The 18,650-nt window shown below is 37.6% G+C and overlaps 2 protein-coding genes across 11 annotated transcripts in view; one reads left to right on the top strand and one right to left on the bottom strand.

Annotated features, from left to right (window-relative positions):
* The window catches only part of c2cd5 (C2 calcium dependent domain containing 5), a 51,567-nt gene extending 46,352 nt beyond the window's left edge, over positions 1 to 5,215 (bottom strand). For all 10 annotated transcript variants that reach the window (XM_051656111.1, XM_051656112.1, XM_051656115.1 and 7 more), the window contains exons 1-4: positions 5,041 to 5,215; positions 2,096 to 2,198; positions 534 to 620; positions 260 to 431 (exon numbers count right to left, since the gene is read on the bottom strand). In XM_051656111.1, coding sequence (XP_051512071.1) covers positions 260 to 431; positions 534 to 620; positions 2,096 to 2,185 — 349 coding nt within the window. In that variant the 5' untranslated portion in view covers positions 2,186 to 2,198; positions 5,041 to 5,215. The remainder of the gene's footprint in view (positions 1 to 259; positions 432 to 533; positions 621 to 2,095; positions 2,199 to 5,040) is intronic.
* Positions 5,216 to 13,916: 8,701 nt separating this feature from the next.
* On the top strand, positions 13,917 to 18,515 carry LOC127416667 (troponin I, slow skeletal muscle-like). Its single transcript, XM_051656137.1, has 6 exons — positions 13,917 to 14,293; positions 14,429 to 14,470; positions 14,977 to 15,108; positions 15,750 to 15,839; positions 15,923 to 16,105; positions 18,156 to 18,515. The coding sequence occupies exons 3-6, from the start codon at positions 14,998 to 15,000 to the stop codon at positions 18,255 to 18,257; spliced, it is 486 nt and encodes a 161-aa protein (XP_051512097.1). The 5' UTR covers positions 13,917 to 14,293; positions 14,429 to 14,470; positions 14,977 to 14,997; the 3' UTR covers positions 18,258 to 18,515.
* Positions 18,516 to 18,650: the final 135 nt, after the last annotated feature.

Raw genomic sequence — 18,650 nt, 5'->3', positions numbered from 1 at the left:
TAAACACACGGATGTAATTCCAGCAAAACAGCTCAGAATGAAACAGCATTCAGGTTGTTTTGTATATATAGTATATGAAGTAAATGATGCCTACACTACTCTCAACTCATCAATGCATTCTGTTGCCTTAGATTTTGACCAAAAGCATGTTAGATTACCTTACACCCTTCACAACAGGACCGCATCTGCGATGCCTTAAAATTCTGTCTAGGTAGGCAGCTCTTTAGATTTTCGAATGTGCTTGTTTGCAAATACACACCATGTATTGTGTCATAGATAGGGAGCCAGCCAGAGATGACGGTCGCTGCTTCACTACAGAGTAATGGATCTATGTCAATGTACACCTTCCCTATGGCATCATTAGCGCTGTATGTGTCATGGTCAAGAACAGTTATCTGCAACGGCTCGTCTTGTAAATCCTCGTCATCCACCTGAGAGAAAGAAAGATAAACAGAGAAAAAGAACTCAATGAAATTAAAGCACAAAGCAAACTTCTGCAAGTAAAGCAGAGGAGACAATGAAGACAAACCTACCTCAAACTTGAACCATTCGGAATTCCACTGAGGGTTCAGGGACTTGGGGTACACATCAGTTTTAAATGTTGTGTTTCCAAACTTCACCTGAGGAACACAACATCGTAAGCACTGCTTTATCAAAAATCAATGGCGTTGCCTCAAAACATAGTGAGCTACCTACTTACATTGCATTTCTGGGCATCAGAGGCATGCTCGAACCCAAAAATGCTGAGTAGTAGGGGCGTAACGGTTCTCGGCACCGTGGTTCACCTCAAGTTTATTGACGCATCGGGAGCATAAGGCTTTGCAAAGAAAATAGAGGTTACAAACTCTGCTAACGCACCTGAATGGATCTGTCGATGGATACGCTCCGTATGTGTTTCACGTGGGTCAACTTGATGACATCACTGTTCTGCAAGCGATGTGTGTAGTTAAAAAAAATGGCAAGTGGAGAAAACGAGCTGCTGATAGAGAAGCTCCCCGCGTTATACAATAGTGATGGTCAAAAAACGTTTACCAACAGGCACTGTGGGTGGGGCCTGGGTAGCTCAGCGAGTAAAGATGCTGACTACCACCCCTGGTGTCACGAGTTCGAATCCAGGGCGTGCTGAGTGACTCCAGCCAGGTCTCCTAAGCAACCAAATTGGCCCGGTTGCTAGGGAGGGTAGAGTCACATGGGGTAACCTCCTCGTGGTCGCTATAATGTGGTTCTCGCTCTCGGTGGGGCGCGTGGTGAGTTGTGCGTGTATGCCGCGGAGAATAGTGTGAAGCCTTCACACGCGCTATGTCTCCGCGGTAACGCGCTCAACAAGCCACGTGATAAGATGCACGGATTGACGTCTCAGACGAAGAGGCAACTGAGATTCGTCCTACGCCACCGCGAGGACTTAGAGCGCATTGGGAATTCCAAATTGGGAAGAAAAAAAAAAAAACAGGCTCTGTTTGCAGACATCGCTCGACACGAGTGCTGAATACTTGTAATACATCGACATATGATCATTTAAGCCGAAATCCCCAGGGAAAGATAGCACACGGTGCACACAGAGCCGCAGATGAGCCGAAACCGCACACACTCCCTTGCGTTTTTAAGCAAGCACTCAGTACTAATAATAAAGTTGGCAGTAATTTTTTTTTCTGTACATTGCAACCAAACCGTACCGAAACTATGACCCTAAAACCGTGCAAAATGTGAACCGTTACACCCCTACTGTGTAGGTAGGCTGTTCACTTGGTTTTGTGACACAGCCAAAAGAAGTACTTTCATTTAAAGGGATAGTTCATCCAGAAATGAAAATCCCATCTTCATTTATTGACCCTCATACCATTCTAACCTAGCTTCACTTTATTTCATCCATGGAACACAAAAGGAGATTTTAGGCAGAATAACAGCCTCATTCACCTTTCATTGTATGTGAAAAAGATGCAATAAAAGTGAATGGAGACTGAGGCTCTCAGTCCGTAACATTCTGCCTAACATGTAGAGTGAGTAAATGAAGACAGAATTTAAATTTCTGGGTGAGCTATCCCTTTAAGCATACTATGAGCTAAAGTGCAAAGTGCACTCATTACAACAGACTGACCTCCACAAAGGCGTCCGTGAGATCGCTGGCGCGGTCCATGACGGGCAGGTGCCGCCCTGCGACAATCTTCACCTTTAACTTCCCAGGCATGATTCAGCTAGTCCTGGTTTGAATCCACAGGAAAAGAAACAATACATTTACACACTGGATTAAGATGAATGGGTAAAAAAAGCACAGAGTATGCACGATGACCCACATACATCCATTCACAGGGATGTTTAAATCGGGTGATCAAAACAAGTGCTTTTGACAGCTTGGAGGACTGATAGAAGGGCCAGTGGTGACACTTAAAAGCTTGTTTTGATTTATATTTCATTTTTAAAAGCAATTACTACTGATGCAGAAATATTCTATAAGGAAAAAGACTTGCTTGCATAAAAATGAAGAAAACGCATAACTTTTACGGTCTACGAGATGTTCTAAAATGAGAAAACCTTACTTTCATAAACAACACAATACTAATGTTTAAACTTAGCAAGAGTTTAGAAATCAATAACAGAGTTGGGTAACATTGTCAGAGCAGAAGGAAGCAAGTTTTCTTCCAGGATAATCTTGTTGTACGTGGCTTCATTCATGCGTCCTTCACCATGACGAATCTGCCCGATTCCAGCCTTGCTGAAGCACCCTCAGATCATCACCGATCCTCCACCAAATTTCACAGTGGGTGCGAGACACTATGGCTTGAAGGCCTCTCCAGGTCTCCGTCTAATAATTAGACGACCTGGTGGAAGATCGGTGATGATCTGGGGGTGCTTCAGCAAGGCTGGAATCGGGCAGATTAGTCTTTGTGAAGGACGCATGAATCAAGCCACGTACAACAAGTTTATCCTGGAAGAAAACTTGCTTGCTTCTGCTCTGACAATGTTCCCCAACTCTGAGGATTGGTTTCTCCAGCAGGACAATGCTCCATGCCACACAGCCAGGTCAATCAAGGTGTGGATGGAGGAGCCTTTCATGGTCAGCCCAATCTCCAGACCTGAACCCCATTGAAAACCTCTGGAATGTGATCAAGAGAAAGATGGATTTCCACAAGCCATCAAACAAAGCCGAGTGGATTGAATTTTTGCACCAGGTATGGCATAAAGTCCCCCAACAGCAATGTGAAAGACTGGTAGAGAGCATGCCAAGATGCATGAAAGCTGTGATTGAAAATCAGGGTTATTCCACCAAATATTGATTTCTGAACTCTTCCTAAGTTAAAACATTATTATTGTGTTGTTTAAAAATGAACATGATCTTGTTTTCTCTGCATTATTTGAGGTCTGAAAACACTGCATCTTTTTTGTTATTTTGACCAGTTGTCATTTTCTGCAAATAAATGCTCTAAATGACAATTATTTTATTTGGAATTTAGAAGAAATGTTGTCAGTACTTTATAGAATAAAACAAAAATGTTCATTTGACTCAAACACATACCTATAAATAGTGAATCCAGAGAAACTGATAATTTTGCAGTGATCTCTGAATTTTTCAAGAGATGTATATAACAATATTTAGGCTAAATCTGCATATTTAATCAAAATGATAACCAAGATTACAATTACAGCTGTCGCAATTATAGAATCATAAAAAGTGTCAATTACAGCATTCCGTTTAGGTGTACTCCCATTACATTTTCTATTTACAAACATATTTTTGGGCCATTGTGTGCATGAATGCAAAGGCAAATCAGCGGCGTTTAAATTAGTCTAAAGGCATATTAGTAATGCTTCACATTCAAAATGTTACTTTGTTTTTCATGCAATTAAAATAATAATGCAATTCAGGAACACAGTTCTCAGCTGGTTTTGATGCACAGCCCACATAAAGAATAAGGCATGCAGTTGCCCCAAACAAAATAAGCATTTTAATGTAAAATTAATAATCGCAATTAGAATATCAAAGGAAATAATCAGCAATTATGATTTGTCATAATCGTAAAGGCCTAATATTTAGGCAAAGCACATTTATTCATATAGCACATTTCATACACAATGGCAATTCAAAGTGCTTTACATAAACAGGATAAATAAAATACAAGATAAATAAAAAATACATTTTAGAAATGTTCAATTTAAATTTTACATTTAGTCAAGCACACTGCATATAATAATTTTATTAACTAGTATTTTTGTCTTGTTTTCCAGTAAAAATATCTTAATATAACTTAAAACAATATACAGTATATTTACTTGACAAACAAAATGGCAAACAAAATTATATTTTGCGCGTGCAGAAAATTTTTTGTGTGCTCAAAATATCATCTTGCGCGTGCAAAATAACTTTTTGTGCTTAAAATATCATCTTGCGCATGCAGAAAATGTATTTGCACTCAAAACATCATCTTGCTCGTGCAAAAGAACTTTTTGTGCGCTCAATTTCATCTTGCGCGTGCAGAATATTTTTTGTCACTCAAAACATCATCTTGCGCGTGCAGAATTGTGGCACATATATAACTCCATATATGTCTGAAAACACTTTATATGCATACGATAGCTGCATGCACCTTGCGAAAAATATAATACCTGCATAAATTACGCAGACAATAATTCAATAATAATGAATATGTATACATCTGTATAGTTGAGGAAGTTAGCATGTTAGCTGCATTAACATTGTTTATAATATACCACACACAAAATTGCTTCTTGAATGATTTATGGCGAACAAAATTACATAATTAATATATAATAATGAATATATTTTGGTTCACCTCACCACACAGATTAGCTTCATGCACCTTATTTAATAAAAATCACAGAATTTTGTGTTAAATAAAAAAACAATATGTATGGAGGAAATAATAAGATCATATTAATATATAAGAATCCACTGTACAACCTCTGTGGGGTTTATAAAACCACAGCAGCATCACATTAGACTCAAAACATGGTTTTTGGACGATTTATGTAGTAAATAAGAAGATAAATTGGATTAATTTCATGTTTTCGTTCCTGTCAGCTCACCAGTTCCCCTCAGCGGTTCAATCTGACATTAAAGTCTGTCCATCGATTAAAACGCTTCTTCTGTCATGATCAGATCTCAGGAAGGTGCAGTATCGATTCTGTGAGGCATTTTGATCGGAATCCTGTCGAAACCGTAATGTTCATCCGCGAGCAGCAGCAGCATGCGCAGGTGGGAGGGGCCGGAACGTCAGAGCATATCCGGGTCACAGGCGTTGACACTGTTCTCACGTGTTTTTGGGTCAAATGGGTACTGTTCCTTACAAATGTACATTTCCAACATTTTGGTCATCACACTACATATTATATCTTCAGACTATCAAATAACTACAGAAAATAAGCAATACAATCTTCCAAAGTAGTAAGGATTAAAAATCAGGGACTTAAATGCTAATCCAATTGCATTCAGAGCTAAACCAGTCAGTGGTTATTAGTCTGTTATTATTAAACACAGCTTAAGAAGACTGCTGGTGTCTTCCTATGTACCACTTTAAACGCATAAATGTTTGCACTACAGGGCATACTTTTGCTTATGAGGTCTTAAAGGGATAGTTCGCCAAAAAATGAAAATTCTCTCATCATTTACTCACCCTCCTGGCATCCCAGATGTGTATGACTTTCTGTCTACTGTTGAACACAAATTAAGAGTTTTAGAAAAATATCTCAGCTCTGTTGGTCCATTCAATGTAAGTGAATGGTGGCAAGAACTTTAAAGCTCTAAAAAGTACATAAAGCCATCATAAAAGTAATCCATAAGACTCCAGTGGTTTAATCCATGTCTTCAGAAGCGATATGATAGGTATGGGTGAGAAACAGATCAATACTGAAGTCCTTTTTTACTATAAATTCTCCTCCCTGCCCAGTAGGTGGCAATATGCACGAAGAATGCGAATCGACAAAAACAAAAGTAGAACTCTTGGGAGTGCTTAGGATGGCTGTTTGAAAGTGGAGATTTATAGTAAAAAAGGACTTAAATATTGATCTTTTTCTCGCACAAACTTATCATATCGCTTCTGAAGACATGGATTAAACCACTGGAGTCGTATGGATTACTTTTATGCTGCCTTTATCTGCTTTTGGTGTTCTGGCCACCATTCCTTTGCATTATATGGACCAACAGAGCTGAGATATTCTCCTAAAAATCTTAATTTGTGTTCTGCAGAAGACAGAAAGTCATACACATCTGGGATGGCATGACGGTAAGTAAATTATGAGAGAATTTTCATTCTTGGGTGAACTATCCCTTTAAAACAATTCCTTCTATGTGGAAGGTTACATTTTCATGTCCCCATCATATTGGAATAAATTGGATAAAATATTAAACTCTCAATTTTCACAGATGGAAAACATATTAGTTTCCTTTCACCACAAGTGAATATAAGAGTGAATTTTTAATAATTTAACTACTTTGGTTTGAGCTGATTTTGCCATTTTCGAATGTCCCTGGGTGCTATGCACTAACTTTAACTGGTTCAATTAATACTTTTTAAATAATGTCCTCAATATCATTCTCCATCTTATTAGTCTTTTGTAATATCCATGGGCAGTGCTAGAGGTGGGCTACCGAGGCTTAAGCCCTGAATGTTTTCAGTAAAGCCCCAAATGTTTTTATCATCTTGTAGTGATGTCAAAAGTACCAGTGCTTCGGGATCAAGTTGATACTAAAATATAAATATATTTTACTAAGTAATATACTGCATTAATCGATGATACCGGCCTTTGTACAGTATCGATAACAAATACCGACTCAATTCAGTACCCGCGCGCTGTCTTGTTGGCGGCTACTTTTTAGCACTCATGTGTACAGGTATGTGTGTTGCAAGAAGAGCGTTTGCGAGTTGCAATTGCGGCTCTGTGTGAATCGTCAAAATTGATCGTCTTGGTGAGATATTTGAAACTGTGTTGAGCTGGTCCATCCAGATGCAGTAAGTACCAAATATTTAGATTTATAACCCTGAAAACAAATAGTGATATAGATGTGCTCGAGGAATTTGCTACTTTAAGTCATGAGCCAGGGCATTTGTTTTTTTGGGAAACTCCTTTATTAAGACACAATGCCATGAACCTTGCAAACGTTGTCAAATCTAGCAAATAGTTTTTCCTTTTCACAGCCTGTGATCTTCTAAACCAACTTAAAACACCTGGCAAATCACTAATAGGTTATAAAACTGACTAAAGTTAGTGGGACTTTTTAGTCTAGTTGGTGGGCCGATGCACTTTGGGGCCGTTCAGGGGCAGACTGGCGATTGGGAGAACCGAAACGGGCCGAATGGGCCGCGATAAGCTGAAATGAACTGCCGTGTTATGCAGAACGGGCCACAAAATGGTGCTGCGATATGCCAAAGGGGGCAGCGATATGCAGAAAAGGACAGCGACACCCCCCCCCACCCCCAAACAACTTTTGGGTCAGTTGCTATGTAAAATCCCGGGCTGATTTCTCATCCCAGTCCACTCCTGGATGGCCCCATACATATCCACAGTGGTCTAGGCTAAGCCCCCAAAATCCACTGTCCCTAGAAACACCCCTGGTTATATTCCTTTAACTAGCAAAAGCCAACTCCTTAATGACATAATTTTTGGTAGGAAAGCAACAGCACAAACAACAAGTATTAGCAATAACTTTTATGATTTTTGTGATGGAAAATATCATCCTTAACTAACTTCAGGTAGACTTACTGTACACGTAAGCTAATTGTCAGTCCCACACTGAGCAATGGCTAACTTATTTTTATTTCCAACCTGTTAATTTTCATTCAATTCTGAAAATAGTCAAGTTAATATTCATTTTCAGTGTCTTATCTGGAACAGAACATATTTCCGAAAGCCTGATATACCCTTTTATATAATTGTTTTTTCTTTATTACAGTACAAACATATTTATTTCTAAAAGTTCCAGTTTAAAATATAGTCTACTTTATTGCAGAAATGACCCAACAGGTGTCTTAAATAAGCAGGCATCCTGTTTTATAAAGCTCACACCTGACATATTGTCATAAAGATTTGTGTGCATATCTTTATGCATATCTTTGAGCACATGCCGTTTGTTAGTGTGTGATAGGATAATCATACAGTAGGTGTATAAGGATCAATATGTCATAATTATTGGCTTAGTTTTAAATTAAACCTTAGATCACGGGGGTTTTCACCTCACTGAACTACCTTAGGTGGAAATGCGCTAATATTGGATCACATCCACAGGGGGATGCATGAGATTTATTCCGGATACCGTAAGCTGCAATAACAGTTCAGTGCTAGATGGACGGGTAGAATGGTAGGGCACTACATGGACTGGGAGGCATGCCTCAGTTCTCAGTATGGAAAGGTTACTGAATAAATAGATCATACACCTTCAACAGACAATTTCCCTCATTGAATCCCAATGGACTCTTTCATAACATTGGTAAACAAATAACCCGCATGTGAAACTTTTGCCAGATCTCTTGCACTGACTGTGGTCATGGCATGTTTCTAAAATTATATAACAGGTCAAAAGGTCCCGGCAAATCTTTGCAGACTGAATGTCTGCATTTAAGTGCATTTAAGCGATGAACGGAGTCCAGGATTAGGGCTGCAGTAGGCCTGCAGACTCGTAACTATGGGTAGACAAGTGCTGTTCTTGATTTCTGACACAGTAGGAAAGAGATAAAAAGGCTAATATTGGAAGATATGTGATTGGTTGGTGTTTTAAATAAGTATTTATGGTTGGTCTAAATCCGAAGCTTTGGCTCTGACAGCGTACTGCCCGGTAACAGCTTTTAAGCCAGGTGCCTTTCAGTGGCCCAAACAGGGCATTAAGTATTTGGAGATTTTATTCCCAGCAAATTTGTGTGATTTAGTTAAGAGTTCATTTTGACCCTTTAATAAAAAGGTTTTCAAGCGATGTGGGCAGGTGGGCACATTACATTTATATATGATTGGGAAGTTTAATGTTATTAAAATGAATTGTGTTCTAAAATGTAACTACCTGCTACAGTCTCTTCCTGTAGATGTCCCCCTCTCTTATTTCAAGCAATTTGATAACATAGCGAAGTCCTTCATTTGGAATGGTAAGCATCCCAGATTACATTTCATTAAGTTACATAGGCCGATTGACAAAGGTGGGCTAGGCCTAACCAAGCTTTTGTTTTATTATTATGTGTTCGGTCTCAGACATTTAGCTCATTGGTCGCTTCCACCTGAGAGAGCCCCTCCCTGGTTTTGTATTGAACAAGAAGTTATTGCCCCTATTTCACAATTGCAAAGCCTTTCTATTAAACTAAAACGAGAAGTTAAGTTACACCCCGTTATCTCGCATTTGCACTCGGTATGGACAAAAGTGTCCAGAGTGTTTAATTCGGACATTTATTTAAATGTTGACTAGAGCATATGGCTGAATTAATTATGTATTAATAAGTCCCCTTTCTGCTGGTCAGAATGGATTGGGAGGGGGTTAATACGCTCAGTGACCTATATGAGAGTGGAGTGTAGAGATCGTTAGAAAATGTGGTTCAACATTTTGGGATTCCCAGATCTTAGTTTTTTAGGTATTTAAAGCTGCACCACCTGCTCTGTACTATTTTTGGGAGTAGCATACACCCCCCTAAAGTGGCAGATACTCTGGGAGTGGTGATTACTGCTTTTGGAAAAGGTCATGAGGCATCAGTGTATTACTCCCTGCTAATTTAGAGCCTGGGGGATGGAGCTTCGGCTTCTCTCAAGAGATTATGGGAGAAAGATCTAAACTTGGTATTGGAGGAGGGAGTGTCGGCTAGGATTCTAAAAAACATCAAGTCTGCATCTGGAGATGCAAGGGTGCACCTTATGCAATTCAAGATTTAACAAAGATTCTACTGGGCCACCTCTAGATTGTACAGGCTTGGTTTTAAAGACACACCCACCTGCTGGCGATGCCAATCAGAGGCTGGAGACACAACCCATGTCTTTTGGTGGTGTGTTAAGATCCAAGAATTTTGGTTGAAGGTTCAGAGTTTTGTGTGTGACATTTTCATTTTGCCCCAGACTCTGTATTTTGGGCAATGGGGCGGTCATCGATGTAGAGAATAGACACATAAAGAGTTGGGTCCTAACCAGTGTCATGATCGCCAGACAGATAGTTTTAAGGGGATGGAGGTCGGCTGGAGCATCCCCATTTCAGGAGTGGTGCTCGGAGATGGGGAGGGTGGCGACTTTTGAAGAAGGGTAATCTAGAAGACTAGGGAAATTGGACTCGTTTGTGGGGAAATGGGGCAGATATCTGGTGTTTTTGGAGGGCTCTCGGGGAAAGGCAGTGGAGAGATAGGTGTAGTTGTTAATATGTGTGATTTTATATATATATATACAACTGGAATGTTGTTGAGGGCCAGGGTAGGGTTGGGGATTGGGAGGGGTAATAGTGGGGGTTAAATATTGATTCTGTGTTTAATATATGAATCAATAAAAAACTGTTAATCAGAAAAAAATAAAAAATAAATATTTATGGAAGTGAGATTTGCTTATGAACATGTGAGGGTGGGCATGTGCTGATTGTTCTGACCTGTGACTGGTGGAAAAATAAACACAGAGAGCGCAGGAGATTGCTCATATTGTATTTTCAAAGCCAGTTTATATTTATTATGATTCTGTATATTGGTGCATGTGTACACTTGCATGTTGTGTATGGATGCATATGCATTATGCAGCACATTATGCAATGTGTTGTCATTTGTAATGTATTCCTACTAAAGAGGTGAAGACTTTATGACCTGCTGTTTTTACGGTCATTTACAGATGTGTTTTGGCTGTTTGTTTATGGCAAGCCAAATTCACTTTTAATCACATGCAGGAGATGTGTATCAAGAATTGATATCAAGAACTAACATTTTTATTAGTTCGAACCTATCTACTGTTTTCAAAAATAAGCATTTTCACAAGTAGCAATTTCATAGCGGTAAAAAAAAACAAACAAACAAAAAAAACCATTACATTTACAGTAAAATATTGGCAAATGTGTTTGCCAGAAATTTACCATAAAAAATACATTGACCATTTTTCAGACTTTACAGGATGTAATTTTGATGCCTGTATATTTTACAGTTCACTTATCTTAGGAAATGATATAAACTTGATATACTAACCTTCTGGAACAATAAAAGTCTGCTTTTCACTTTAAAATGTATTGCTAATCACCGTAGTAACAACAGAAGGCCACATGATGATTTAAAGTTCATCAAGAGTGATCCTTCCAGGAGCAATAACGAATACTCATGTAGAAACACAAAACACCATCAGGGTAACACATGTGATACTAAAATAATCCAAGAAACATTAACTAAACTACATCATAACACAGAACACCCCAGTGTACATAACTCAAATTAAAAATAAGAACAAACATACAGTAACTATTCCCATGAAAAATAATTAAATGTGATGAGGCCTCTAGGAACGCCTGATTATTGTTTTCATTTTTTTGTTTTGTTTTTATTGCATCATTTTAACAATAGTTTACCGTAAAAAGTACAGTGGCATGCAAAAGTTTGTGCACCCCTGGTCAAAATTTCTATTGCTGTGAATAGTTAAGTGAGTAGAAGAAGAACTGATCTCCAAAAGGCATAAAGTTAAAGATGAAACATTCTTTTCAACATTTTAAGCAGTATTAGTGTATTATTTTTATTTTGTACAATATTAGAGAGAAAAAAATGAAAGGAGCACCATGCAAAAGTTTGGGCACCCCAAGAGATTTGAGCTCTCAGATAACTTTTACCAAGGTCTCAGACCTTAATTAGCTTGTTAGGGCTATGGCTTGTTCACAATCATCGTTTGGAAAGGCTACGTGGTCCAAATTTCAAAGCTTTATACATACTCTGACTCCTCAAATCTTGTCCCAACAATCAGCAGCCATGGGCTCCTCTAAGCAGCTGCTAATTACTCTGAAAATTAAAATAACTGATGCCCACAACGCAGGAGAAGGCTATAAGAAGATAGCAAAGTATTTTCAGGTAGCCGTTTCCTCAGTTCGTAATGTAATTAAGAAATGGCAGTTAACAGGAATGGTGGAGTTCAAGTTGAGGTCTGGAAGACCAAGAAAACTTTCAGAGAGAACTCCTCGTAGGATTGCTAGAAAGGCAAATCAAAACCCCTGTTTGACTGCAAGAGACCTTAAGGAAGGTTTAGCAGACTCTGGAGTAGCGGTGCACTCTTCTACTGTGCAGCGACACCTGCACAAATATGACCTTCATGGAAGAGTCATGAGAAGAAAACCTTTCCTGCATCCTCACCACAAATTTCAGTGTCAGAAGTTTGCAAATGAACATCTAAACAAGCCTGATGCATTTTGGAAACAAGTCCTGCGGACTGATGAAGTTAAAATATAACTTTTTGGCCGCAATGAGCAAAGGTATGTTTGGAAAAAAAAGGGTGCAGAATTTCATGAAAAGAACACCTCTCAAACTGTTTAGCACGGGGGTGGATCGATCATGCTTTGGGCTTGTGTTGATGCCAGTGGCACAGGGGAACATTTCACTGGTAGAGGAAAGAATGGATTAAATTAAATGCCAGCAAATTCTGGAAGGAAACATCACACCATCTGTAAAAAAGCTGAAGATGAAAAGAGGATTGCTTCTACAACAGGATAATGATCCTAAACACACCTCAAAATCCACAATGGACTACCTCAGGAGGTGCAAGCTGAAGGTTTTGCCATGGCCCTCACAGTCCCCCGATCTAAACATCATCGAAAATCTGTGGATAGACCTCAAAAGAGCAGTGCATGCAAGACGGCCCAAGAATCTCACAGAACTAGAAGCCTTTTGAAAGGAAGAATGGGTGAAAATCCCCCAAACAAGAATTGAAAGACACTTAGCTGGCTATAAAAAGCTTTTACAAGCTATGATACTTGCCAGGGGGTGTTAATAAGTACTGACCATGCAGGGTGCCCAAACTTTTGCTTCGGCCCTTAAAATATTAAAGAAATGTGTCATCTTTAACTTTAAGCCTTTTGGAAATCAGGCCATCTTTTGCTTGCTTCGCTATTCACAGCAACAGAAATTTTGATCAGGGGTGCACAAACTTTTGCATGCCACTGTTCATGTATTCCCTTGTTAAACATAATATACAGTTTTACCGTTAATTGCACAGTATACTTTTTACATCTAAACTACAACATTTTTACAAGATTGTATCATAAAATGACATGTATTGTCTTGATAAATACTGCATATTATAATGTTTTTACCATATTCGGCACATGATTAAATGTCAAAAGGGCTTGCCGTATTTCGTTTTAGTTGATGGAACGTTTCCTAATTCTTGTGCCTGTTTCATTTCACAATTCCCCATTGTTTAGAAACATCCATACAAGGGAGTCCCATCTTTATCTGTTGCATTGCATTAGCGATGCATGTAAAAATATATTTTTGAGTCATACTGAACTGGAAGAGGCGTGATATTGTTGGCTGTGAATTGCTTTGTCCTTGTGGCATAGGACACACACACAGCTATGGTGAAAACAGCTGCCCTGTTCATTGTCATTCCTCTGACTGTGAGCTAAAAAAAACAAAGCTGGTGCCTGTCACACATAAAAACAATTGTCTCTGTCCTTTGTGCTTTTAGAAGGTGTTTGATAGGACGGGCAGCACATCAGGTAATGTACTTCTCTGTGTGTCAGCTTCCACTTTCCTACTGTAGAAATCTCTGCAACACTTGAATACAGTATTGTGATTGCAACTATACATCAGGTATTTTAATGCTGTTGTTTTTTATTAAGGAAATTATTAGATGGGCATGAAGTCATGAATGTCTCATTAGCTGTTTTTAAAAACTGTCACATGGATTTTGGATGACTCGTTCAAAATCAAAAGTGCTGTTATTTTGGACTTCATATGTAATCGTATTTTATTCACAGGTTTCACAATGGCAGACCAGTAAGTAGTTTTATGCATTCGATTTTTCACTCATTGGCGTGCACGAACACAACATGTCTCTAAATCATTGCACCATTAAATTTGCCATTATCATGTTACAAACGCAATGCATTGTTTCTTTTATTAATGTAACTTTTATATGCCTCACTTTTATTTTTTTCTCTCACCAACAAAATCTGCAGCAATGTAAGTAATTGGTCTGTTCTAAGAGTGAAACTAGCCTTAACACACTTATTTAAAAAAATGTTAAACCTAAAAATGATTAGGATTATTTGATATGCACTATGCTTTTTCATTCTAATCCTTACTTTTAATTTGGATGTTTTTGTTCTCATCAAAAGGCACCTGGTCCACTGCCCCCTCGAGTACATGCCAAGGTATTTAAGTATATTGTGATTACAAGATGAAAATCTGATATTTAGTCATAAATATATATATATATATATATATATATATATATATGAATGATGGAATTGAATTTTAATTGTAATTAATTTCTTTTCTCTTTCCAGCCAAAGTCCAAAATTTCTGCATCACGAAAACTCTCTCTAAAGGTACGTTGGGGTCGGTGTGTGAGTATGTGTGTTTACTTTGCTATAGTTTGCGGAGTTTTCTTAGTATTTGGTTTCGTTTATAGAAAGTATAATTCGTTTCTATAAAAACAAAAGTCAATGGGAAGTGCTCATTTATATGGTAGATACTGTATGCTGGCATGTATGTTCTCAGTTTAAACCAACAGGTAAGGGCGCAAAATATGCAGGGGGTGCGGGGGGCATATCCCCTTTACTCTCAATAAAACCAAAGTTCGTCCCACTACACTTTTGCATGGGACAAATATGTTTATGCTGTGTCTTTCACACAGCAAATGTCTAAATGTGTAAATGCAAAAGTTAAAATTCACTGGTCAATCAAGTAATTAATTTGATTAAAATTTGTAATCGATTGGCAGCCCTAAAAATATATATCTTATATATTTATGTTCGTCTTGCACTAAACATTCTGTCCCCCTCGCTTTTAGGTACGGTCTCTTAGAATATCTGTTTGTGTTGTGTTTTCCCAGATCCTTTTGCTCCAGAGAGCCATGGATGAGTTTGAGCAGGAGAAGGTCAATCGTGATGAGGAGAAGGTGAAATATCTGAGCGAGAAGCTTCCACCCCTTCAGATAACTGGCCTCTCAATGGAGGAGCTGCAGGTTAGTGAAAGAAACACATACAGGCTCCAAAAATGAAAACATCATTTACTCGCCCTCATGCCAGATGTGTAGGACTTTCTTTCTTCTGCAGAACACAACATTATTTAGAATAAAATCTCAGCACTGTAGGTCTGTTTATGGTGACCAGAACTTTGAAGCTCCAAAAAGCACATAAAGGCAGCATAAAAGTAATCTTTTCAAGTGAATGGTGACCAGAACTTTGAAGCTCCAAAAAGCACATAAAGGCAGCATAAAAGTAATCTATAAGACTCCAGTGGTTAGGATAGGATCAGATATGACATGACATATGAAATGATGTGATTTGATATGATATTAGACACTCTGAATTTGTGTTACTCATGTTAAAAACCTGTAAAAAAATGTTTGGATTTAAAGGTTTACCTAGGTAGATGGTGGCTACTTTGAAGAAACTAAAATATTAGAATTGCTTGTTATGTTTAACATTGTTTTGGTTGCTAAATAATTCTCATACTTCATTTTGTTTTATTTTCATATGGTTATGATGACTTAGCTGTTATTCTGATATGTGAAAAATAGTCATTATAAAGACTGTTTATCCACACCTTTTGCCAGGTTTGTAAATACAAATTTATGTCACATTTTCCATGTATGTATTGTAGAAACTGTGTCGACAACTTCATGCCAAAATCGATGTGGTCGATGAGGAGAGATACGACTTTGAGCACAAAGTTATTAAAAACAACAGAGATGTGAGTATAATTCACCTTTTCTGAATACACACAGAGAGGAAATGTCCATTTCCAGTAATGAATACTCACTCTGTGTGTTAAAGATCCATGAGTTGAAACTGAAGGTGCAGGATTTAGGAGGGAAGTTTAAGAAACCTGCTCTGAGGAAGGTGCGTGTCTCTGCTGATGAGATGATGAGGGCTCTGCTGGGCTCCAAACACAAGGGCTCCATGGACCTCAGAGCCAACCTCAAATCTGTGAAGAAAGAGGACATTAAACAAGAGAAGGTACACGCATGCTCTCACATGTACAGTATGTCTGCTCTCGTGTGAATCATTGAATGGGTGATTCTCAAAAAAAAAAAAAAAACTTATATATATTGTAGCATAAAGAAAATTATGCCTATTGTTAAGACAATAGCATTATCATATTATATTTTGGAATTTAGCATTATCATCATTACAAGTAAACATTTGAATAACATGTTCTTTTCATTACAATTACCTCCTATACTCTTTACCATTATGCGAAAAATAAATAAATAAATAAATAATGAATAATGTGATTTCTGGAACGTTTGGACGTTTTACTTTCAAAGTTGTTTAGTAATAATCGTTATCATTGTTGATTCCCATTACTGAGATTTTCTTTTACTTTTTATTACGATTACAATTATTAATAATATAATTGATGACGATTAACAATTGTATAGTAATAATGCACTTTTTGTTTTCTTTAAATCAGCATAAATGAAGCTGTAAGCTTGTACACTCTAAACCTAATTTTAAGATTAATACAATTCAATTTCATTACAAAAATCTGAATAAGGTAATCTTTAACAAAATAAAATGAAATAACGAAATGTTTTTATTAATTTAATTTTGTTAAACAATACACATCAGTTTGATGAAAGCTTGTTATGAAACTGAAATTGGAAATCTTAAAAATAGGCTAAAATATTATTTGAGGATATAATAAAATTCTACCATTATGTGCAAATGTTTTATAATTGTAATAATTATATATATATATATATATATATATATATACACTGGCGGCCAGAAGTTTGGAATAATGTACAGATTTTGCTCTTATGGAAGGAAATTGTTACTTTAATTCAACAAAGTGGCATTCAACTGATCACAAAGTACAGTCAGGACATTACTGATGTAAAAAACAGCACCATCACTATTTGAAAAAGTCATTTTTGATCAAATCTAGACAGCAGCCATCACTCCAACACCTTATCCTTGAGTAATCATGATAAATTGATCATTTGGTACTAGAAAATCATTTGCCATTATATCAAACACAGCTGAAAGACATTTGGTTCGTTAAATGAAGCTTAACGTTGTCTTTGTGTTTGTTTTTGAGATGCCACAGTATGCAATAGACTGGCATGTCTTAAGGTCAATATTAGGTCAAAAATGGCAAAAAAGAAACAGCTTTCTCTAGAAACTCATCAGTCAATCATTGTTTTGAGGAATGAAGGCTATACAATGCTTGAAATTGCCAAAAAACTGAAGATTTCATCCAAAGGTGTACACTACAGTCTTCAAAGACAAAGAACAACTGTCTCTAACAAGGACAGAAAGAGATGTGGAAGACCAGATGTACAACTAAACAAGAGGATAAGTACATCAGAGTCTCTAGTTTGAGAAATAGACGCCTCACATGTCCTCAGCTGACAGCTTCATTGAATTCTACCCGCTCAACACCAGTTTCATGTACAACAGTAAAGAGAAGACTCAGGGGTGCAGGCCTTATGGGAAGAATTGCAAAGAAAAAGCCACTTTTGAAACAGAAAAACAAAAAGAAAAGGTTAGAGTGGGCAAAGAAACACAGACATTGGACAACAGATAATTGGAAAAGAGTGTTCTGGATCATTGAGCTTTTGTGGGATCAGCTAGACTGTAAGGTGCGTGAGAAGTGCCCGACAAGACAGCCACATCTATGGCAAGTGCTACAGGAAGTGTGGAGTGAAATGTCACCTGAGTATCTGGACAAACTGACAGCTAGAATAACAAGGATCTGCAAAGCTGTCATTGCTGCACATGGAGGATTTTTTCATGAGAACTCTTTGAAGAAGTTTAAGAAGTGCTGAACATTTTTTTTTCAAATTGTAATAGTAATTTTTCACATTATTAATGTCCTGACTATACACTATATAGTTATTGTTTCTTGTAATTACAAGAAAGAAAAAATTAAATGATATTTTACATATATTGTACTGAAAAATGACTCTGGCATGTTCTTCACATGTAAAATCTTAATATTCTTTTCTTGACTTCATAATTCATGTGTAAAGTAACCATGTTTTACATTTCTGTTCCACAGGTTATATCGACAGAAGTGGGCGACTGGCGTAAGAACGTTGAGGCCATGTCTGGCATGGAGGGCAGGAAGAAGATGTTCGATGCTGCTGGTGGAGGACAGTAAAGAAACCGTTTGTATAACTAAGTGTGTGTGTGTGTCTTGTGTATATGTTGTGTGTTTATTAATGTATTAGAGACGGGCTTAGTCAAAACGATGAAAATCGCCAATAATAACTGCTTTCAATTTCAAATAAAGGCTTGAACCTATACTAATATAAAAATAAAATGTTTACTGTTTCTGTGTTTAATGTATACTTTTTACCAATTTAAGGCTATTAAAATGTTCATGATGCTAAAATTGTTTGTGATTCATTGAGACAAAAGACTATTTTTAACTCTCACTCATTCACACACACACACACACACACACACACACACACACATTACTTAGTTTCCTCTCACATAACAGAGCAGGGAGGACACATTTAACTGACAGATGACAATTGACTTATTCAGA

This window comes from Myxocyprinus asiaticus, chromosome 26 (genome assembly GCF_019703515.2).
Source record: "Myxocyprinus asiaticus isolate MX2 ecotype Aquarium Trade chromosome 26, UBuf_Myxa_2, whole genome shotgun sequence".
Classification (NCBI taxonomy): Eukaryota; Metazoa; Chordata; class Actinopteri; order Cypriniformes; family Catostomidae; genus Myxocyprinus; species Myxocyprinus asiaticus.
The sequence above is the reverse complement of the archived record's forward strand: the minus strand, read 5'-3'. Positions and strand labels throughout refer to the sequence as shown.